At 46.2% G+C, this 23,579-nt stretch overlaps 2 protein-coding genes across 12 annotated transcripts in view; both read left to right on the top strand.

The window, feature by feature from the left end:
- Window positions 1-11,621, top strand: part of EHBP1 (EH domain binding protein 1) — a 342,159-nt gene extending 330,538 nt beyond the window's left edge. For all 10 annotated transcript variants that reach the window (XM_059405990.1, XM_059405988.1, XM_059405989.1 and 7 more), the window contains 4 exons: window positions 2,329-2,428; window positions 3,576-3,649; window positions 10,164-10,278; window positions 10,528-11,621. In XM_059405990.1, coding sequence (XP_059261973.1) covers window positions 2,329-2,428; window positions 3,576-3,649; window positions 10,164-10,278; window positions 10,528-10,618 — 380 coding nt within the window. In that variant the 3' untranslated portion in view covers window positions 10,619-11,621. The remainder of the gene's footprint in view (window positions 1-2,328; window positions 2,429-3,575; window positions 3,650-10,163; window positions 10,279-10,527) is intronic.
- A 4,291-nt stretch (window positions 11,622-15,912) lies between these two features.
- OTX1 (orthodenticle homeobox 1) lies at window positions 15,913-22,811 on the top strand. 2 transcript variants are annotated; one of them, XM_059407789.1, is made up of 5 exons: window positions 15,913-16,001; window positions 16,362-16,430; window positions 18,026-18,232; window positions 19,145-19,296; window positions 20,526-22,811. In XM_059407789.1, the coding sequence occupies exons 3-5, from the start codon at window positions 18,136-18,138 to the stop codon at window positions 21,342-21,344; spliced, it is 1,068 nt and encodes a 355-aa protein (XP_059263772.1). In that variant the 5' UTR covers window positions 15,913-16,001; window positions 16,362-16,430; window positions 18,026-18,135; the 3' UTR covers window positions 21,345-22,811. The 2 variants fall into 2 exon arrangements, with proteins under 2 accessions (XP_059263772.1, XP_059263773.1); XM_059407790.1 differs by lacking the exons at window positions 15,913-16,001; window positions 16,362-16,430 and adding an exon at window positions 17,348-17,396.
- Window positions 22,812-23,579: the final 768 nt, after the last annotated feature.

Genomic DNA, 23,579 nt, shown 5'->3' with positions numbered 1-23,579 from the left:
GGATGGATATCTTTTCTTCTTACCTAGAAATCTTAGGCAGGAGTTAAACTGAAAATAACACCGTACCATATCAATATTGTTATTCTCAAGGAAGCAGTCTTCCATTGAAGAAAATGATGCTAATTTAAGAGTAGGCTGGTTGCTTCTAGTATTGCTGAAAGCCTCAATTATAGGTTAAGTTAAACTCAAAACAAAGTTTTAATATATCTATATTTTTAGAAGTCCATTTATGTGATGAACACAAGAACTAAGCCTTTAATCAGAAAATAAAATATCATAAGAACTGCACCTATTAATATTGCACACATGTGTCATTTCACTGATCAAAAAGGCCTTCACCAGGGTACAATTGGCCTTTTTCCAAATTGCAAGCTTTTTCTCAGCTTTTTCTTTCTACTCTTTCTTCTTTTGTTGCTACCCGGGGATTTGTGTGTATCGCAGCCTATCACAGCCTGTATCACATGACCAGTGTCAAGACATCACATGGTCCAAAGTGAATACAAAACCAGCTACCCTAAAAGAGAGATTAAAAATACTGTAAAACAATAAAGACTTTTGTTCATACTCCAAAAAAGATCTATCCTACGTCTGCTTCATACCATAAAGTTTTAATAGCATTTATTGAAGGCACGTATCCTCACGATTCTCCCTAACGATGAACAACAGATATCTATTTTATAGGGATGCTCTGAAGTACATGTTAAATCTTTTGCACACAGATCATCAGCTCTTTATATTCTACTTCCATTCTTAAAAATTTCTTCAGCTCTCTATTAATGTGAAAATAGTCATTAGCTCTTTATATTCTATTTCCATTCTAAGAATTTCTTCAGATTTCTATTGTGGAAATAGTTACATAAATTGTGGCACACCCATGATATACGCAAGTATTAAAAAGAATGAGGTAGATCTTTGAACAGCATAACAAAAGCAAATCACAGGGCAATATATAATATGATCTCACGTGTGCTAAAGAAAAGAAACCTGTATGTGTCTATAGATAAGGTATATGCATGTGTTTGACACACATAGTAATTTGTGTGGTCTGGAAAGAGATGTGCTAAACTGTAGAAGTACTTACTTCTGGAGAAAGGAGATGAAGAGGGGAATTGGAGAGGGAGGGGTTGGTGAAAGACTTGGCTTTTCTCTTATTTTAGGTATCTATTGTCTGAATTTTTAAAATGGGCTGGTTGTGTGTTTGAAAGTTAAAAGAAAATGTCTTGCTTAAAAAGAAAACGAAACTAGAATATTTTATTTTGGGCTAGATATTTAAGTTAGCCCTATGCATCTATACAGAAATGTGACTAAAGTATTAAATAATGGCCTAGCAAAACAATAAACCAATCATGGGTGAAATTCAGAAAAACTTAAAGAAAGTCAAAAGAATTATAAGGTTGACTAGGTATAATTTGCATAGAGAGATGGGAAGAAGGTAGGGAATTAATATTTTTCTTGAGTGTGGTTGTGGCCTACTTCTGTATGAACAATAATAAATATATAATATACATTATAACCCTTGATATACTGGTCTTTGGTGGGGAGTGTTATAGATGATAGAAGGTAAATTTTAAATATGCAATCAGTGAATTCTAAATTTTAGATCTCCTCTCTGCTGAAATGTTTTGTGATTTACTGAACATTATTATTTTCCTTATAATGTGTCTTTTCACAGATAGCTATAGGCATTTTTTTATAGCCTGGTCATTTACAATGCATTTAAAATAATTTGCATGTGTTTGCCCTATTAGAGATGATGAGTTCCAGAATGGTATATGAACATATATCTTTAGTTTACTTTTGGTGAGGAAAATAGGAAAAAAAGCAAGTTGTTACAATTGGAAGCTTTCATGAAATCTCTGGACTTCTCTGATCTTCCTGCTAGTCCTATAATTCTCATAATGATTTTTTAATGTGTGTGAGTGTGTGTGTGTGTGTGTGTGTGTGTGTGTGTTTTTAATCATGACCGTATGTCTGTCAGCACCATGAGTTCCTCATTGAAACATAATAACAAATCAGCCTCTGGGGAGGATTTAAAAGTTGGAACACTTTTTTTTTTTTTTTTAACTGTACTTAATGTTAGTTTGATCTGTAGATATGTTCAGGGATACTGAAATATACATGCTGGATAATACCAGCTTTAGAAGATCGGCTTATGAATTTTTAGATGTTGATTTCTTTTTTCAGACCCTGGACTTCAATATTGTGTTATTATAAACAGCTTAATTTGTGCTATTGGGGCACCTAAAATGTGTTTCATGTTAAAAAATACTTGTGCTAAATTATTTTTTGGATTATAAAATGTCAGATAAATAATTCACTGAATTACAGGAAGGAACACAGAAGAAGAAGAAGCTATGATGCAGGAATGGTTTATGTTGGTTAATAAGAAAAATGCCTTAATAAGGAGAATGAACCAGCTTTCTCTCCTGTAAGTACCCATGACTATGCTTGTTTTTCCTACAACACTGATGAATCTTGGGCTTTTTGTCATTGCCTTCTTTAGGATTTCCTATTTATTAGGCTTATTATTTTTCTTTCCTTGGAGATTACAGTATAGTTTATATAAAAATAAAAATTAAAAAGAGTATATAATCATTTCTGAACAGTAAGTTTTTAAAACAGTAAGTTTTTAAAACAGTAAGTTTTTTAAAATAGTGGTATATACTGAAAAATGTTTTTTAATTTGAAAGCCAAGGAATATAAAAAATTTTTGTATTTAAGAAATAAAGCCCTTGTGCAGAAAGAGGAGATTTGGATTATATTAAGGGTTAGAGGACAAAAGAAATAAAATTGAAGTTTATTTAACCTCACATTTTAAGTTAAAAATGAAAATAACTCTTAATAAGGACAAAAGTACATTTGTATTCTACAGATGATGTTACCCTAAATTTGGGTAATTCCTCCAGTCATAAAAAGATCACTTTTGTGTACAGTAAAATGGAGACCAGACCAAATGTAAGCATTCTTGGTCTTTAGCATTTAGTTCACTGTAGGATTTAATGTGTGTTCTTTTTGTTCACTAGCAGTATTCTTATATTATGCCACCTAGTGTGGGAAGGAGCAGACTTACATGTTTTATTTTAGTGAAAACCTCTATTTTTGTCATTTCTGCTATGCCTGAACTTGATAAAAAAATTATGAAGAAGCACAAAATTTAAATCCTTCTGGATTTTTAATTGTCTCTATATTAAATTTGCACTGGTAGTACTTACATGTTTCTTGTATTCTTTTTACATGGCGTTCCAGATACGAGTGTTTATAGTGAGCTATGAAAAATATTTTACAAAATAGTCTTATACCTGGCACTTAACACAAGAAGCATTGAAGAATGAGACTACTTATCTGAAGATTAAAATATACCTCTGTGCAATTCAAAATTGAAGGAGAAAAATAATAGCACTAGTAAATATTCAACCTGAGGAAGGTTTTAGGTTTGTGTATCATTTGTTTGGAGTAGCTTAAAGTTAAAGAGAAAAGTCAGTTATGAGTCCTAAAATCAATGTAACCTAAAGGTTCTTTTAAGTGTTTAATGATTTAGTAATTAGCATATTGATGAACTTTTGTAACTTGCCTAGGGAAAAAGAGCATGATTTAGAACGACGGTATGAGCTGCTGAATCGGGAATTGCGGGCAATGCTAGCCATTGAAGGTAAGAAATGGCTATGATGGAGAGAGGTATGTGAAGTGTCAACTGTCAGAAGAGATTTAAAGAGTGTAATACACTTCTGGTCTCACTAGGTGTGGCCTGACTAGGAACCAAAAGGAATTACAGATAAATGCCTTAGAGTTAGAAAGCCAGAGTCACATAAAACTTAAGAACCCTAATTCAGATAGATAATCATTATGTGTACCATTAAACACAAAATTGTCTTACTTTGTCAGTAAGCTGAAATGTCCATAAAATGGAAAATACAAGGAGTTAAATGATTTAATTACATTTTACTATGTGAAATTTAAGGTTGTTTCCAGGAGAGAGGTAGGGATTGATTTATCATTTTGATTTTTCACATCAGACTCTAAATTTTACCTTAATATTTAATTGATGTCAACATGGAAATATGTCTGCAGTCCACTATAGTTCTTAAGATTCCAACTCCTATTAAGTGAATATTCAGGCAAAGATTGACATAGCAGATAAATAAAACACTTTCATACTTTTCGTAAAGCTTTTCTATGAATTACATAGTAATCCTAAGCATCGTTCATAATATCAGTTAACATCAGCTAGCTTACTATGGCATTTACTATATATGATTTTTTAAAAAAATTTTTACATGTTTAAGAATGCACTTCTGCCTTTTAGTTGAAAATGTCTTGTAGTTCAAAGATGTCTGCTTTAAAAACTAATCCTTTGGGCTCTGTAAAATGGACCTTTTGTCTAATCAATGCAAATTGATTTTCCTATTCTATATTGACCTCTTAACCCATTGACTGTCCATAGTAATTTTCTTCTTTACCTGATAAGGTACCTGATCTATAATAAGCCAATTCTAATTAGTTTAGGAACTAGAAATTTAAGTTTGTAAGGGAAAGCCAAATGAAACTGTATATTTAAAAAATATTTTAACTAATATTGTGATTAATAAAATATATGCTATTTATCTAAATATAATCTTTTATGTATAAAAGTTTTATTTTTAATTACTTTTAATCTGTAATCTCATTTGATAAATAGGACTGACAGTGTTGTATATCCTCATTTAAAAATCAGATTTACTTTATTTTAAAGGCTTCAGATAGCTAATTTCCTTCAAATGGCTATCCAGAGAAATCAAATTATACATTGATAATGACTAAAAATTTGTCAAAATTATTTAAGAAGTTCTGTAAAACTTGCCATTGAAATAAAATGTACTGGTATGCTAAAACATATTTTTCCTCTTGATACAATTTTTGTAGTCATGGTGTAGTCTTTAAAAGAGAGTAGAGGGGCGCCTGGGTGGCTCAGTGGGTTAAAGCCTCTGCCTTCGGCTCAGGTCATGATCCCAGAGTCCTGGGATCGAGCCTGGGATCGAGCCCCACGTCGGGTTCTCTGCTCCGCAGGGAGCCTGCTTCCTCCTCTCTCTCTGCCTGCCTCTCTGCCTGCTTGTGATCTCTTGTCTGTCAAATAAATAAATAAAATCTTTAAAAAAAAAAATAAAATAAAAAAAAATAAAAGAGAGTAGAAAGCTAAATATTTGAAAAGTGGGTACAATAGATACTATTTATATGGTATATATATGTATGGGTGACATAAAATCATAAAATGTATGTATATATATATATTATGTAAAAATGTCTGACTCATTACATAGTTTATTCTTTATAGATTCATTATACATTATACTTGATACAGAATATTAAAAACATTCTCTCATGTATAGTAAGTTAAATTATCCCTAAAATACAACTTGATACAATACAGTTGACTTTAAAGGCAGATATTGTTTCTGTCCCCAAACCAGTTATATTGCCAAATACCATCTTAAAAAGAGGGGCATGACATGTAGAAAATATCTCATTTTTATGGGTAGTCCTATGCCTATATGCCAAACCTACCATCGCAAATAATTGAACATTTTATCTGCCTCTTTTTCTTGTACGTATCAGTACAAAGTCATATTTTTTTAAGAAGGGGAAAAGGTGTTTTTCAAGCACCTTTAATACAATTGATAGTTTTTTGAAGTTTTGTTTGGTTTTTATTTTTTAATTAAGGTCCTTGTTCCATAAGTGATGGGGCCAGTTTCTGTTGGCTGGTTGAGGGAAAGAAGAGATTTGAGGAAAAAAGTAGCCTGTTGATGACAAATAAATGTCACTTTTTTCATAAAAGGCCTGTCCCACTAGCCTGGGCAGTGCATGGGCTGGGATGTCCTGGGCAGGTACTGACTGTTGTGATGATCAGTTCTGTGAACGAACGCAGTATCCTCTGAGTCAGCCCTTAGAATGTGCACACATGCAGTTCAGTAGCCTTTTGAAATATAAAACCCACAGAAAAACACATAAATAGGCAACGCTAGTTGGTGTTGATTTGCTTTCCTTTGTTTTAAGGTTCATTCATTCCTCTTTTTGTCCCCATCTCTTCTACTAGGTAGCCATAAGTTGGTTTTCTAATAAATAAACTAAAATCTTTTCGAATAAATCTGCACCAAGAGAAAGCACAGAATGTTAATAGCCATATAGCACACTGAAAGAAATATTAACAGCTTGGTTTGAGAAGGAAAAAAAAAATTCAATATATCCATTCTTCTGAAAATCCATAATCACTTTGGCCTGTTTTTGCCTTTTTTTTTTTTCCTTGAGGTGTATTTCATAGCAGGAGTTTCACTCTACTGAGCTAAGTTGTAGGATCCCTTAAGCTAACAAACATCTTTTAGATACTTTTCCTATAGTTTTTTTGTTCCCGATTATTTAATGTCCCCTCAGGAAAGATAAATTCATTTCTGCACACATTGGGGTGGGCTTTTAGAAAGTGGTGTGTTCATTTTCTGCACAAGAAATGGATCTTCTCTAGGATTTTGTACATCTTGATTTATTCTTGGCTCAGAGTTTGAAGTGGGTGCTCTTCTAAAGGGATTTATGCATAGGTTCACTATTTTTGTAGTTATGGTTTATATGATAAGCTTTTTATATTTAAAATCAATATGTAATCCTGTGGAGGAGCTTATCCCCTAAAACCCCATTTGTAAATCTATTTTAGCTTTGTTACACAGCACAGCCACAGTCTTCCATAGATTGATTAGGTACAGCAGTAGAATCCTATCAAATGGCCTGCTCTGATGATGATGCAAACTCTTTCAGGATTGCTAGTTGACTGGAACTAAAGATAAGACTTGACTGCAATCCCCCAATGTGCTCTTTACAAAACTAGTGTTAATTTTCATCAAAGTGCCAGGCTTATTTATAGTGGCAAGGTTGAAGGTTTACTACAGGAACTTTAGGTCCTTTCTATCAAAGTATTTATAGGTATTTCTTTTGCCTTTTTTCCAAGGTAATTATCAACTTCAGCAAATAAACTGAATCAGGGAATGAATAATTGGCCCTATAGATAAGAAAGAGATTTTTAAATTAACAAAACAGCTCAGTGCAGATGGACATAAACAGAATCTCTTTATTTCAACACTTTGGCTCAAATGCAGCATCAAAACTTAATCCTATTTGTTGCAAGAGGATATGGCTTTTGTAGCAAAAGTACACTGGAATCTTTAAATTAATCAGAAGCCACATTGTAGTCTGTTCAAGTCAAAGTCAATGTATCTAGCTAGCTGTGACTGGTGTTATAGGTGAGTAATCCTTTCTTAAAATGCGTAACAGGTAACATATAAACTTACAGGCAGGTTTTTAAAACATGACATTACATCTAAGTGAAGCTACTAAAAGGGGATTTAAATTTTATTTTTAATTTAAGCATGAACATACAAATATGGGTCTTGATCAATTTTAAAGGTATTATGAATTTTTTAAATCATCAAAATAGTTTAATTTCCCAAATCAGCATTCAGATATATGTGTATGTGTATAAATTTACTCCCATGAGAAAGCAAGTGCAAAGTAAAAGTAGTTTTACTAGTGTAAAATCTACTCAGTGTACATAGCTGTTCCCTCTACAATTGACTAATATCTTGTAAATAGATATTAATATAGCAATGACAAATTTAATATGAAGAATCCTTAAATTTATGCTGCAGCATTTTAAATTCTAATGTCAGTTAAATTTGACTGTGAAATGATGAAAATAACCTAAATATTCATAACTTTAAAAATGTTTTTGTTACAGTTACAGAAAATGTCAGTATTGAGCTAGGAAAAAGTTAAGATTTTTTAAATTATTCAATACTTCAGGGGTTAAAAAATAGAAGTTTTCTCTCATCCGTATTGTTAAAGCCTTACTTCTCTTGATATTTCTAATTATTAGTTAATTAAAAGTGACTGTTCAAGTACAGAGAATGAACAGTTTAATTAAGAAAATTATATGCCTGTTGTTAAAATTTATTTTTTTCTTGGCTTTAGAAAATTTTGTTATTTTCCATTTAATTGTATTTTTTATGTGCGTGGTGGAGGAAATTTATTTCCCAGTTGTGAAGCTCTTATCAAAATGTTTTAGAAGAAAATAATTATGAAGCTTACAATCAGAATGATTTCTAGAGGTTGAAAGTGGAAAAATTAATATTCATCAAAACAGATAATCTTACTAATTTTAAAATTTAGTTATAAATCTTTTACAAATTTAGCAGGGTTTTCTCTGAGTTAATATTTCTAGAACTACAGTTACCTGAAATTAGACTAGATGACCTTAAAGATCCTTCCAACTGGAGTGTCTATTAATTTTGCTCCTGTGTATAATAAGACTGATTAAGAGCAAGAACCAAATTAGAAAATTGTCTAGCGTTCCTGACCACAGTTGCATTTAAATCCAAAGGACAAAACTGTGATAGTGATAGATAAGGCTTTTCTTCAATTTTGCTCTTTTGTTATTATTTTTTCTTATATTCAGAAAAAAACTTTGCATAGTAATAGTTTCTTTACTTCTTCCCATGCTATAGAATATTTCACTCCTTTTAATAAGACTGTAATGTGACCAGATATTTAATGTACTTGTGTGATTTTTGTATCAAATGTGGATAATTAATACATAGCATGTTTTATATATATGTATGTATGTATTAGAGCTTATAAAGAAAGGAATAGTGGTAAAATTGAATAAACCATTCTAGCTTTTTGCTGCTATTCTAACCTTTATTGCATGATGATGCATCTAATTTTTAATTTGTAAATACAAGATAGAATTCCCTCTAGCACCATTTGCTTTCATAAAGCTGCTGAGCAGTTTGCTGTCTTGAATAAATTTTGCTTTGGAGGGGGTCCGGGGGATTTGAACCAGCACATTCTTGTGTGGTTTGTGAAGATTCACATGGTAACCAGCGGTGTGCATTGTTAGGTTTATCTGAATAAGCACCAGCCATGTGAGTTTTAACATGATTGCCCAGGGCAATGGAGAGAGAAGAGAGAAACCCGAAAGGATTGCACTCCTCTGTTTTTTGGAAAGTGCATTTGCTGGGGGAGGGGGCTGCATGAGTCAGTGGCCCCGGTTTTTTTTTTTTTTTTTTTTTTTTTTTAAAGCTGGTGTCCTGTTTCCCTCCAGGTCCTCATTTGTTCTGCTATCTGCCTCATCATCTACTTCTTCTTTTCATTGTTTACCTTCCTAATGAGGGAGGCGGGGTAGACTGGGGGTTGATTGACAGCTACAAGCCCTTACAGTCTGGCCAAAGAGCAGTTGGCATTGGTTTTAAAAGTGCTTTAAATGTTCGATTTGGTCCTGTTTTTATTAAACGAAACTGCTGCTCATCTTAAGGAAATTATCAGACCAGCGACGATTAGCAAATATATTATTGGGTCCTAAAACCTTCAAAAAACCCTGCCCATACGCATGGAAAGAGCACTGGCCATCGGATTTTCCAACCCTTAACGTGGGGTTTCAAAAAGAAATATGTAATTTTTCCTTTGCAGAAGTGCTTTGATTTTAAACCACCCAGCAAACCTCTCCAAAAGAAAACTGGCTGTGATGCGATCGAGAGCTGCAGTGTAATATTGCAGAGCAAATTTATTTTTTACTTCAAAGAAAAATGCTAATTAGCCGATTCACTACTTTTAAAGTTATTGTGAAGCATATGGCGCCCAGTGTGAGATACATCCAACTGCTAAAATAGAGCGAAGAGGAAATTAGCGAAGAATGGGCTGTATGGGGTGAGCATGGGGGTGGGGGAGGAGGAAAGGTTCTCAAGCAGATTCTCTAGCCTTTTCAGAGTGATTTTTATCGCCTATCTCTACTTCCCGCCCCCTCATTTGCCCACTTCCCCCACCACCAAGTCTCCGGCCGTTCTTTTCTGGGCCTCTAACTCTCCCTCCCCCCACTTTGGCAGAATCAGGTGCGCACCTCCGGCTGGCCACCGGCTCACACCTGGTCTCTTGCAGGTTCCAGCCCAGCGGTAGCCGAGCCCATCTACGGGAAAGGTTTAGAAAGTTAGGTTTTAGGGTGAAATGCTCATCACGATGGCCAGACCCCTTAAAACACTATCTAGTGGCTCTCTAACATGGTTTGCGGAGAGATACAAGGAAATTGGAAAGAGGGGGGCGGGAGGGTGTGCCGAGGCTCTGCGGGTGGGTAACGAGCCTCCCGTCCCCTGCAGACTGGCAGAAGACCGAGGCCCAGAAGCGACGCGAGCAACTCCTGCTGGACGAGCTGGTGGCCCTGGTGAACAAGCGCGACGCGCTCGTCAGGGACCTGGACGCGCAGGAGAAGCAGTGAGTCGTCCGTGGGGTGGGGGGTGGGGGTCGAGTCTCTGCCACCAGCTGAGGGGCCATGAAGTTTTCGGGAAGTTCAGTCCAGAGGTCTCCGTGGGGCCCCGGGGCAACCCCCCCCCCCCCCCCCCCCCCCCCCGCCGCTGGCCCCAGCAGCCTCATTCCCGCTGGGGCTCGGATTGCGAGGTGAGAGGAGACTGTGGCTTTGCCCTCCACGAAGAAAAATAAATTTGTTTCCTGTTTGACTTCTAGGGCTGAAGAAGAAGATGAGCATTTGGAGCGAACTCTGGAACAAAACAAAGGCAAGATGGCCAAGAAAGAAGAGAAATGTGTTCTTCAATAGCACCGGACCAGAGTCTCCCAACATTTTACTCTTGGGTCCCCAGACTAGAAAATGTCAGACTCGTTGTTGATGTAAAACTTTTAACATTTTGGGGGGCTGGATTGTACTTCTTTATGACTACCACCACCCCTTTTCCTCCCTCCTTTCTGGATAATAGAACTCCAAAAGAGCTTTGTTTAAGGATATTTTTTTGTGTGTGAGTTGTTAATTTCCTTGTAATCATGTGAAATAAATTTGCACAGATACCTTGTGAGTGATTGGTATTAAGAGTATTCAAGAGAGTGCTCAAAGAAGAAAGAAAAAAAAAACACCCTTCCCTCATTATTTCCCCTCAGCTTTTGATGGGAGGAAAATTTGGAACATTTTTGTTGTTATTGTTGTTCTTGTTCTTGTTGTTGTTGATAGCATAATGGTGGGGGGTATGTGGGGGGTAAGAAAAATGTCATGAATGATTTTTCCAGTCCTGCCATATGTAACACTTGACTCTGTTACCTAAATTTTATAGTTAGATCATACTCAATCTACTTATTAAACTGTGTTCTATTATTTACCAGTGGGATTTTCTGCAGTTGTTTTGCATTTCACTGTAAGGATAATAGAGTTCCTGTCCTCTGTTTTCCTTAGAGGATGGCCTTTTAATGTAGGCTGAGACAGTCCTGTGATTTGAAGGTGAGCTATGAGGATGGGACTAATTGACATGCATCAGTTTACAAAGACGGTCTTATCATCTGAGAATGCGCCATCTTTTTCTCCAGATAATTATTTATTACATCTAGCTTGGTTCCTACATTTTGCTGGGTCTGAACATTGGCTCAAGAATGCTGTTAATATTTATTCTGTATTGATAAAAGTCTGTCTTGCCACTATGAGTAAATCCCCCAATTAATATTTTCTTCTCTAGCATAGCACTGTCATTTTTTTGTGAAAATGGTTTTCTGTTTATTTATTACAATACTGAGTCATATATAAATTTTCAATAAAAGCAGAAACTTTCTTACCTTAACCACTGCTGCTACTTCCTTATAATGAAAACTTGACACTGGTTTGAGAAGTTCCTGTATCCATAAGACTTTTCATGTTGAAAAAAAATGGTTCTCTTGAATGCAGAGCAGGATACTAGGCTGTATTTGGAGCTGAGTAAGTTTACACCATCCCGAGAGAGCCCTGCTGACACACGAATGCGAACTGAAAAGCAGTTAGTCATATTTTCATAAAATGTGATGAAGCAGTGTAAACTATCTTTTTCTGTAAAGGGCCCTCTCTGTTGTTAAAGATTTGAGGAAATTTGTGATTCCACAGCACTGAAAACTGCTAATATCTTGATGAATTTTCCACATTATTTTCAATTGTTAATGTTGCACTTATGAGGAAAAATTATGATTTCTCATAACTCGAAAGTCTGCAGGTACTGAAGTGAAAGGAAGATGATTATTGTTGGCAAGGAGGATAAATGTGTGCAGGTGTGTATGTATGAGATGAAGGAAAGAGAACTTTTAATAAGTTCTAGGCTACAGAAAAAACTGGCGATTTGATAGTAGTTACCATCAGTCCTCTACAGAAGTGTTTGAAACAAAGAAAGCTCGTTCAACAAGTCTAGAGACAGAAAACAGTCCACTAGCGTTTATACTTTAGCCTAGATCAAAATAAACGTACACACACATACATATATGTACATTTACACACAAATACACAAATTCCGTTCGAAAAGTATGCAGCTACCTTCAACTGACAGTCTTTCAAAATGATAAAACTTGCTAAGGTAGATTTCTTCATGAAAAGGATTTTAAGAAGTTACTGAAAAGTTACAGAAGTAAAGGAAATTGAGTATTTGTCCTGTTCATTCACGCAGGAGAGCGGAGCCGGCTGCCGCTCTCCGGGGGAAGCTCTCAGAACCCCACTCGAACCCCAAGGGAAGCGGGCAGACGAAACCCAAGCTGCCTGGGGCTTGGACGGCCAGCATCACCATCCCTTTTACGCTGGATTCGGGGAACCTTCCCTCCCGAGGAGCCTCGCGGAGAGACGGCTCCCCACGGCCACTCCCGACCTGTCAAGTGACAGACGTTCCCTAGCCCCACACTTGCTGTTCCTCCTGCCCCAGTCCCGAGCCCCGCGGGGTTTCCATTTGGGCTGCTCTGTGGCGCCCGCACGCCCCGCAGCGGCGGCGGAGCGCCGACCCCCGGGACTAGGAGGGTCAGGCCGGCGGCGAAGGCGCCGCGTCCGGATTTCGTCGCGTTGTGCCCAGAGGCTGCCCGCCGAGCGCAGGCGCAAGCCCAGCGTGCCGAGAGGCCCGGAACCAGAAAGCCCGCGCTGCGGGAAAAGAAACTGTGGGCCCAGGGGTCGCTGAGGAGGAGGAGCGTTGGCAGCCTCCTGGCTTGGGCACAGCCCGCGGGCCGGTGCAGAACTTCCGCCCCTGGCCAGAATCCCACGACCCCGACGCCAAACCCCTCCCCCTCTCCCAAGTGTCCCCCGGAGTCTGGCCGGGCCTCGAGGTCACCTGGGTGCTGGATCCGGGTCCCAGGGCCCAGCTCCCACGCCCTTCTCCCCGGGTCGGGGGCCTTGAACTGGGTGGACGTGCTCTCCCTCGGTGAGGCCCCCACTTCCCCCTCCCTGCCCTGCGGCCGTTGTTGGAACAGTCGCGGCTTCTGGCCCAGCGTCTCCCACCTGGACATTTGCCTAGCGACGGCCGCCTCAGTCCTCCACGCCGCGTACAAGAAACTTTCATCTCAGTCTCTCTTCCTCTCTACACTCCTCCCTCTTCCTCTCTTTTCTTAATCCTGGGGTTTTATGGGTTGAGCATTAAGAAAATTCGCCTGCAATTTAGGATTAGATAAATACTTTCATGGGGGGGGGTGGCTATGCTACTTGATACCTCCCAACTTCCCCGAGACCGTGGCAGCATCTGGAAGCGAGAGCGCCGGACTCCCGCGTGGCGGGCCCTGGGGACCGTCAGAGCACATTCCTGCGCGTACAGCGGCCCCACCTCGCAGCGCCGGACCTCGGCCGGGCTCTGCAGCTGCAGGCGAAATAGGGCCCGCAGCAGGCAGGAGTGCGAGAGGTTGCGGGGCTAGGATTAGGGCATACACCCCGGCAGCAGAGGGCTACACCCAGGCACAGAGCGCGCAGGCCTGGGCTGGGCTGCGCGGTCTGGGGACGCAGACGCTGCTGCAGCGCACTCTTGGGCGCCCGCATAGTCTTCCCCAAAAAACTAGTACCCTCCTGCCCGCTCCTTTCCCCAGAACTGGAGGCGGGGTGTATTCCATTTCTTTCTTTAAACCTCTGCACCGTCGCAGGGGCCCTGAGCCGCGGGCCTCGCGGGCTACTCCCCGCGGGGGCCTCTGCGAGAGCCTAAGTTGTGTCCTCGCCCCGGTCAGCGCTGCGCTCTGCGCAGTTTCTTTTCCTGTTAAAGCTTTTTCTCTCTCGTGTTTTTTTCCTTTTCTCTCGTTCTTTTATAGTTTTTTCTCTCTCTGTGTGTCTTTCTTTCCCTTTTGTGAATGGGCTGCGGTGTCTTTGTTCTGGAGAGAAGCGCCCGTGTCGCTGACTTTTGTGAACCAGAGAAGGATCTTGTAAAACCTCCTTTTCTCCTTCATACTCCCCCACTCTCACCCCTCCTCCTTTGCCCCTTTGATTAGATGTTCCCTCATCGTCCAAAAAAAAAAAAAAAAAATGTAATTTCGTTGGTCTGGCGGCCACTTTCTTTGAACATTAGCTCGCTTTCAGCTCCAACTTCAATTAGAAGGAGTTGATTTTGAGAGATCAACAAAAGAACCGACCAAAGCCTTATTAAAGGTCCTAAGAAGATCTCCCGGGTCCTTTGAGAAGCAGTTAAGGAAACAGTGTGCCCTCCATCATATTCTGTTACCGTATTTTATTCGGACTCCAAAGGAAAGTGTCGCTTGGGGGAGGGGGAAGCACTTTGATGAGCGGCGGCCGCGGCCCCTTTTCACTCAGCGGGCTCCCCCTTCCTTCTCCTCCTCCTCCTTGTCCAGAACCCAGTCCGCTCTAGGTGCCCGACCTCGTGGCCCCGGCAGCGCTGGCGCTCCCCACCGCGCTGCGCCTGGCGGCTCCTTGACTCACCCTCACACTTACTCCGGTTCAAACTTTTCACTCCGCCCGTTGGGATGGAGGGGAGGAGGATTAGGAAAAAGGGGTAGGAATTCCTCGAAAGGGAGTAAAGTGGTGCCTAATATTCAGAAGGAGGTGCCACTTACAAGAATCGCCTTGCTCAGGGTTGGGGCGAAAACATTTTTTTTTTTTTTAATTTTTATTTTTGGCTCTTTGAAAAGTCCACCAGGTACACGGGGTTGAGAAGTTTGTTCGGCTGGGAAATGGGCTTCGCCAGTACGAACAATCCGGGGAAATCGCCCCAAGAAGGCTCCTTCCGCAGTGTGTGAGAAAGAAATTGAGGGCAGGGGTCTGTGGCCACGTTTTCCGCCAGATTATCCCTGGTAGAAGGAGCCCGGGAAGGAGACAGAGACTGAGTGTGAAAGAGAAAGTTTCCCATTAAAATCTTTAGATTCAGAAGAAGAGTGTGTGTTAGGGATAGGAGACGCTGAGCTCCAACATTTGAGAAGAAGCGTTTAAGATTTGCAAACACCCTTCGTGGGGACTGTGAACCCCAGGAGACGCCGAGGAGCAGGTATGTGGCGGTGCCTCCCCAGCGGGTGCTGTTCCCGGGCGCGCGAGTCCCGAGGCGCCGAGGCGGGATCTGCGCACCCAGAGCCGCTCCTGCGCTCGACAAAGTAGCCTGTGCCAGCACGAGCCGCCCGCGGCGTCCGTCTGCAGGTGGTGGCGCGGTGAAAGAAGAAGCTGGGGCCCGCGGCGCCGCGAGAGGGGCCGGGGGCCCCCTCCACTCCAGCCCGCGGCTCCGAAGTCCTCGAGCCCACAGCCGGGCCGCCCAGCCGAGTGGCGCACAGGGGAGCGAGGGAACCGGTTTTCCAGCACCTCGTCTCCTCTCTGCCACTCCCTCACGGGCGCCGAAAGGGCGAGGGAAGGGCGGGGACCCCGGGACGGCCTCGGGACTGGCGTCCCCCTCTGCGGACAGGGCTCTGGCGCTGCGTTCGCTGTCTTCGCCTCGCTCTGCGCGGCGTTTGTCAGCCAAGCCCTGGAGTTAGCGCGCGACCGGGGCGGGGCGGGCGGGCGGTGAGGGCGGGGTGCAGGGGGCGGAGGAGGGCGGGGGCGCGCGGAGGTAACCCCCGGCTCGTGCTGCCATTGCCCGGCTCCCTGTCACTCAGCCCGCGCGGGGCCGGGGATTGGCAGCAGAGCCCCGTTACGCACTCACCTCGCGTTCACATACCCGGGGAGGGCAGTAGAAAGGTGATCAATCTTCATCAGGCTACATTTCCAATCACCTAAACAACCCGGCAAGACAAGCCACTCCGACAAGGTAAATCGCTTGATTTATTTAGTTTGCAAAGTGCCTCTGCAGGACTTCCGTAGCCCCCACCGCCTCCACGCTGTATCGGGAATGCAACTGCAACCGCGAGCCACCTCCCAACTCTGCCCCTTTCACCCCCACCCAACCTTTGCGGCCCCTCGGCGCGGTCCCGGGCGAGGTAGTGTCTCGGGAACGCGTAGGGCTTTGCAAACAAAGTGTCTGTGCAATAAAGTGAAACCTGGAGGGACACGCACAAAGCCACTGGAAAGAAAGAGAGGAGGGAGGGAAGTTGGGGAAAGAAAGAAACCCGGGGATCCTAGACCAACCGTCCGGCCCGGCGAGTAATTCCTGTGCCGCTCTGTTTTGCAGGTTGGCTGTCCCTCGGGTCTGTGTGAGGGCGCGAGGTAGATGGTGAGCGGCCCCGGCAGCTGAGGGCAGGTAAGGAGAACGCCGCGGGGACGCCCGGGACTCCGGGAGCGCGTTGGTCGTTCTTACCTCCCCTTCCTCACATGGGTCGCGCGGCTTCCCAGGTCCCCAGCAGGTGGGCGGGGCTGGGGGGGGCGGCCTCGCTTCCCTCGGGGTGCGCGGAAGACCCCAGATCTCTGCTTCGGCCCCGCGCCTCCTCCCCCGCCTCCTCCGAAGTAACCGAGCCCAAGTGCTAAGTTTGAAGAAAGTCTTTGAAAACTCACGCTGCAGCCTAGCAGAGGCGCCTCGGCTTGACGTCCTCTTCTCTTTCGGCTCTAGAGCCCCGGCTGCTTCCTTTTCGTCCCCTTCCCAGCAAACTGTGTTGCCCCAGCCCAGATCCTAGGTCCTGGAGGATTGGAGCTGGAGACTTCTTTAGCTCTAACTGCTCTCCTTGAACTCCCTAGCCCGGGCCCCGGGCCTGCTTTGAATTCCCGCGACGCGGGGTGAAGCGATAGGTCTCCTGGGGCCCCGGCCTCACTTCCCCAGCTCCACTTTCTACGCCTGAGAATAACGCCTCAGATTGGAGACAACCGGGGAAGCGAAGCTTCGACCTTCCAGTCCCGGTCAGCGTGAGCTACGCCGCCGAGGCCTAGTTGTCTAGTCTCCATAGGGTCTTGGGGCTGCGGGTTCATCTAGTAGCATAGGAAGGGAGCACACGGGAACGCTGCACTCAGGCCTCCCAAATCTGTGAGACCCTTTGGGGCGCTGGGCGGGTCACCTTTCAGCCTCCGCCAGGACGACACTGTCCGCTACCAGGACCCTGCAGAAAGAAGGACCCGCTCGCATTCGCGAAGAAGGGCTTGCGCGGCTGTGGCGAGGCGCCCCTGACCTCCCGCGGCGTCTTAGAGCCGCCACCTCTACCGTGGCCCCTTCTGCGTCTTCTGGCCGCTTCTGCGGGCCCAGGGCCTGTCACTGCGGTTCAGGTGTGGTGGGATTCCGGTGAGCAATCTTTCAGCGGCTGGGCACTGAGAAAGTTAACTGGAGGGGTGGCTGTGGTCTCTGGGGCCCAGACCCAGTGGCGGAGACCTTGGAAGGAATGTGCTCTCCTAAGTAGGCAGTGCGTCCCAGAGAGGCCCAGGTGCTGCTAGACCCCTCGCAGTGCCTCATCTTAGCTCTCTGGAGTCTCTACCTTTCCATCCCGCTTTCAAACAAAACGAAACAACCCCTTTATGCCCTGGGCAGGCTGCCTCACTGGCCCGAGTAAACGTTTGCTTTTGCAGTGTTGAGGCCGGCTCCTACCAGACCAGAATTTTGCCTAGACTTGGGACCTTGTGCACTCCACCTTGCAGGCTCCCACCTTTCCCCCTTGGCCCTGCTTTTAACCTCTCCTCACTCCTAGCGACGCCCTACGAGTGTCTTTTACCCATTCCAAGCCTGAATAGAGGCAATGACGATCCAGAAAAGCTTACTTTTCAAAAGAAGCTGTGGTCTTTGGGCTAAGGCCTTGTAGAGCGGAATTGACCGCCCTGCTAAGTTTCCATAAGCCTGCGTTTCTCCCCATCCCAGATGAGACCAGGTAGCTGAGATGGCTCTCAATCACTGTTTACATGTGTCTCCTGTCTCCATAGGTCGGGCCCCCAGAAGGAACAGAACTTGAAGGACTGCGCAGTGGGAGCCCCGCACTGCGCCTGGCCCCGGCCCCCTGGATCCGTCCGGGCGCCTCCACCCGTCTGTTAGCATGATGTCTTACCTCAAACAACCCCCATATGGCATGAACGGACTGGGCCTGGCTGGGCCAGCCATGGACCTCCTACATCCTTCCGTGGGCTACCCAGGTGAGCAGTGGCCCCTGTTCCCAGGCCGTGCAAATTTTGGGGACCCCAGACTCTCGAGTTTGGGCATGCACTTTGTGGCTGAGCAGGCCCAGGTTGCCGGCTGGCTAGTCTGCCTACAATGCACTGCACGTTGCAGGCTCAGGGGGCAGCCGCTGGTGGATGACTTGGGCCAGGCCAGTGAAGTCGTGCAAGGTATGGTCCCAGCCTGACCACACGGTAACCTGTCTCTTGCTGTGGTCACACCAGCAGCACAGACTGCATTTACCCATGGATTTGTTTCTCATGGGTGGCATTTTTGGAGTGTGTGTGTCTGTTCCTTTCCCCCAATATTGAATGAGGAATCTGGATACTCTCTAGGCCCTGACAGGAAGGGCCAAGAGATAAAGAAGAGGGATTCTTCCTCCCTAATTAATCTGTCCTCTCCATTGTTGGTCTGCAGCAGCTTTTGCACTGCGAATGTGAAATGTGAAAGGCTTGAGATGAATTGTAGCCCCCCCCCTCCCACCTAGCTCCTACTCCTTCACCTTCATTTATTCCTACGGAAAGTGTTTTCCAGGTGGTTTTTCTGTGCACCCCTTACCCATGCTTCAGCCGAAGGATGATTTGGGGCGGGGGGAGGTGGTGAAAGAAAAGAAGGGAGATTGTATAACTTCTTTTCCTTGCTTAACCTCTGAGAGGAAGGGAAAGGGGCAACTCTAGAGTCTGGAAGACACTGGTTCCCAGTCGCACACACGCACTTTCTCCCACCTGTGGCCTCTCAGGCTCGGCCTTCCGGGGGAGTTTTCTTTCGCTTGGAGATCGGCTGTCTTTCACAACGGCCTCGCACAGGGCCAGACGGGGGCCTGTCTGCTTCCTCTAGCGGGGGTCCGCGTGGCCACCGCTGACCCGAGGCGCCCCCGCGTGTCCCCTCAGCCACCCCGCGGAAGCAGCGGCGGGAGCGCACCACCTTTACACGCTCCCAGCTGGACGTGCTCGAGGCGCTCTTCGCCAAGACTCGCTACCCTGACATCTTCATGCGCGAGGAGGTGGCGCTCAAGATCAATCTGCCGGAGTCCAGAGTCCAGGTGCGCGTGCCCCGGGCTCCAGGGTCAGGGTAGGGGCCCTGGGTATGGTTGGAGAGGGCCAGGGAAGGGTGGTCTGGTGTGGGGCGGGCCTACCGACTGGGCAGCCCCTCTCAGACTCCCCCTAGCGCTCAGCCCGGGCCTGGGAGAGGGGCAAAGTTAAAGTAACTAGCTTTTGTAACTGGATTCGGCCCTTGGTCCCAGGGCGCCTTCGGTATTGAAAGTCCTTTTAAGAATTTAGGGGGAACAAGCTAAAGTGCCTAGAGGGCCCGACACTTGCCCCTGCTTCTTCGGCCATTCCAGGATTTGGCAGCTTTCTTCCGGGTCTTGAATCCTGCCTCTGCTTTTGCCCTGCATCCCGGGGATCCTGGAAATGGAAGAGTGGAGCTTGGCCAGAGCCCGGTTCCCTGTCCGAGTGCACTCCATGGGTGGCGCCGGTGTGATTAGATTCTTCCTTTGCCCAGAGAGGATGCCGATCGCAAAACCCGGCTACCGGCTTTGCTGTTTCTGGTTTTTGCGATAAAAATACTGTTTGGATTATAACTCAGAACTCTTCTCAAGAGCCTTTATCTCGTCTTCTTCCGCCCGAGGCTCGAGAAAAAACCAGGAATGTTCTGCCATGTACCGGGGTCCTCCAGGAGGAGTGAGAACTTTTCCCCATTTGGTTTCCCACTTGGAGCCAAGAAGCCCAACGAAATTCTGCTCAGGCTTCCTTCCCTAGTACCCCAAGTGTACTGCCTCTGTTCGGCCTCCTGGCCTTGCCCAGCGCGAGGCCTCCAGGGGCCGACTGGCTCCCATCTCAGACTTGGTTACTGTCCTGTGCTCTGCGGTCTCCTTCGTTCCTCTCCACAGTTTCGTCTGATCTATTCATAGAAGACAGGGCCTCCAAGCATACACGAGGTTGTTGGGAAGCAGCCAACGGCAGCAGTTTAGAGATGGCTGAACTTCTGGCTGGACAGACGCAAATGTTCCGCCCTAGGGCAGAGTTGCGCTGGGGGAGGGGAGGTGCACATCCCTAATTTGCCAGAGGAGGATCTTTGGTCTGAGGAATGGGGGAGGGTGGGGGAGCTGGGACCACGGACGTGGGCTGGCCTGGCCGGAGATGGGGAGGGGCGGAGGTCTCGGTAGGAGAGAGAGGAGAGACCCTAGGACGGGTAGTGGGTACAAAAGGCGGGGGAGCCGCAAGCTCAACTCGCCCCCCTAACACTCTCTTCCCCATTCGACCACTGCAGGTCTGGTTCAAGAATCGCCGTGCCAAATGCCGCCAGCAGCAGCAGAGCGGGAGCGGGACCAAGAGCCGCCCAGCCAAGAAAAAGTCGTCTCCGGTGCGGGAGAGCTCGGGCTCGGAAAGCAGCGGCCAGTTCACGCCGCCCGCTGTGTCCAGCTCCGCCTCGTCCTCTAGCTCGGGATCCAGCGCCTCTGCCAACCCAGCGGCGGCAGCGGCTGCAGGCCTGGGCGGGAACCCGGCGGTGGCAGTCCCGTCGTCATTGAGTACGCCGGCTGCCTCATCCATCTGGAGTCCGGCTTCCATCTCGCCAGGCTCAGCGCCCGCGTCGGTGTCAGTGCCCGAGCCACTGGCCGCGCCTAGCAACGCCTCGTGCATGCAGCGCTCGGTTGCCGCAGGCGCTGCCTCGGCCGCAGCCTCTTATCCCATGTCCTACAGCCAGGGCGGCAGTTATGGGCAGGGCTACCCCGCGCCCTCCTCTTCCTACTTTGGCGGTGTGGACTGCAGCTCCTATCTAGCGCCCATGCACTCGCATCACCACCCGCACCAGCTCAGCCCTATGGCACCTTCCTCGATGGCCGGCCACCATCACCACCACCCGCATGCGCACCACCCGTTGAGCCAGTCCTCAGGCCACCATCACCACCATCATCACCATCACCACCAGGGTTACGGCGGCTCAGGGCTTGCCTTCAACTCTGCCGACTGCTTGGATTACAAGGAGCCTGGCGCCGCCGCTGCTTCCTCTGCTTGGAAACTCAACTTCAATTCGCCCGACTGTCTGGACTATAAGGACCAAGCCTCGTGGCGGTTCCAGGTCTTGTGAGCCCAGGAATGGAAGGAAGAGGAGAAGAAACGCAACTACCTGCGCCCTCCGTGGTCCCCGTCCTGTTGCTGCTGCTGCACCGCCCGCCTTTGCCTCGGCTTCTGCAGACCTGAATTATCATGCCCCTAAAAGATGCCCTTTGCCTGCACTGCCGCCCTCATCCTTCCGCCACTTGTTTGGGGGATGTGCAGACCCGCCCACCCCTTGGATGAGGGGACCGGTGCCTCGGCTTGGCCCGCAGTTCTATATGGGGAGAGCTGGGTGCTCTCCTCCTCAACTCCTAACGAACTCCTAAGCCACTCTCCTCCAGTCTTTCTTTCTGGGCAGTTGTTATGCACTTGCAGCCTTCGGAGGCTCTTTGCTCTAACTCGCTGTTTGAGCCCTATACTTTTATTTATTCTTTCTGGACATTGGAATCACTAACTGGCATGTGTCTGCCCATTGGAGTGCACCCACACTCCACCCCAAATCAAAACAGCCACTGTTTCCCGCTTGCAGACTACCGCTCCTTCAGCTGCCCTCCGCCCCGCTCCCCGCCTGCAGGCCAGACCTTCCCGGCGCTTTCTCCTCCCCAGCGGGGTGCGCTGGGACCGGGCCCGAGGGAGGAGCGCCCCTGGCCTCTCGCGCACAGCCCCGCCCTGCGTAGAACTGGCTTAATCTTCCGCCTCGGCGGGAATGCTGTACATAGTCGGGTCCGTTCCAGGGACCACTTAAACTTTTTAGTTGCTGTTGGTTGAACTGAACATATCTCGTCTTAGCGCCCAGGAAATAGAACTTTAAGATATATACAGCATATATATATACATATATATACACACATATATATAAAACAAAAGCAAAAAATATTTTCCCTCTGTCCCCCTTCCTCTCTTCCTTAAACGGTGGCGCTTTTATTTTTTCAGTTGTTGCAAAGCTGACCTGCCCTCTCACACCTTCTCCCTCTGTGTATTTATTAAAGTGAACCTTTTTGGTTCCAGGAAGCTGGGCGCGGAGGGTCGGGAGGGTCCGAGAGTGTGGAGGAAACAGCCAGGGTACAGGGGAGGGGGCTAGGCTGGGTGGGGACGTAGGACTGATCCCTTCACCAGGTCGAAGCAGAGAGTAGCAGTTCCGGTTTAGAGACCAATCACAAAAGAAAACAAACAAACAAAAAAAAAAAACAAAAATACGGCATTATGGAAAAACAAACAAACCGATCCAGGCCCCAAACCCTAGTTCCAATTTCTGTGTCGGCTTCTCTCTCTTTAAGCAACCCTGTTTTGTCTAGTGAGTTTTTAGTGCACCTTCATTCTCCGAAATCTGCGGAGAGCCCGCTCCAGTGTATCAGTTTCGGCTTTGGCCTTTTCGTCCAGTAGGTGGGAAAGTAATTTGTAAATTTGATTTGTCCGATGTGAAGATCACAAATTACTTGTTGAAATGTAAGGCAGTCCCCTCCCCCCCCCTTTATCTACATTATTTCCCGAAAATAAATGCAAATTAACGAACGGCTTGTCAGTGTCGCTCTTCTGATTCCAGCCCCAGGTCCTGGTCTCGGGGAGCCGAAAAGGAGGGAAACTCCCGTGTTAATACCCCCGAGTGTTAATGACCTGTGTGAAGCAGGAGGCCAAACGATAAGGAGGGAGGAGGTGGCAAGAGGCATCTCCAGAGAACGTTCTCTTAGGGAGTGTCCCGCCCTCCCGGTCGGCTTGGCCTCTTCCCCCAGGCGTTTTGACCCCGCATCCCCTCTCGCCATCCAGGACAGAGACAGGTGTCAGGACTCAATTCCCGAAGCAATTCCTTTCTCTTCAGAGGCAGGAACCTGGCACTGATTTCTTCACCCTAATTGCCTGCACCAGACAGAAGAGGGGGAGGGGAAGAGGGTCGGAGGCGGGAAAGGATAGCTCTGTAATGCTTTCAGAGCTGAGCCAAAAAGGAAAAGAAAACAAAACGACAAAAAACCGATCCGTGTCCTGCATTTTGGCAGCAGACAACCTTCCTTTCTGCTGAGCTGTCCCGGGTGGCTTCACGGCGGCTAGGGGACCCGAGTCATTTCTTGCACGTGCTAAGATGTCCCTCTAAACCCTCAGGCCCTTGCCAGAAGTAGCCAAGTTATCTTTTGCGTATTGTGAAGTTTCTTTAAAACGCAAACATAAAATCTAGAAAAGTCGACAAGGACGCGTTTCACTTTGGCAGGGGAAGAAGACTCCCCACTTGAAGCAGGGGGTCGCAAAGGACGGTTCCATCTTGCCCTGAGAGACC

The sequence above is a fragment of the Mustela nigripes genome, chromosome 7, assembly GCF_022355385.1.
Source record: "Mustela nigripes isolate SB6536 chromosome 7, MUSNIG.SB6536, whole genome shotgun sequence".
Classification (NCBI taxonomy): domain Eukaryota; kingdom Metazoa; phylum Chordata; class Mammalia; order Carnivora; family Mustelidae; genus Mustela; species Mustela nigripes.
This window is presented reverse-complemented; position numbering and strand designations above follow the sequence as displayed.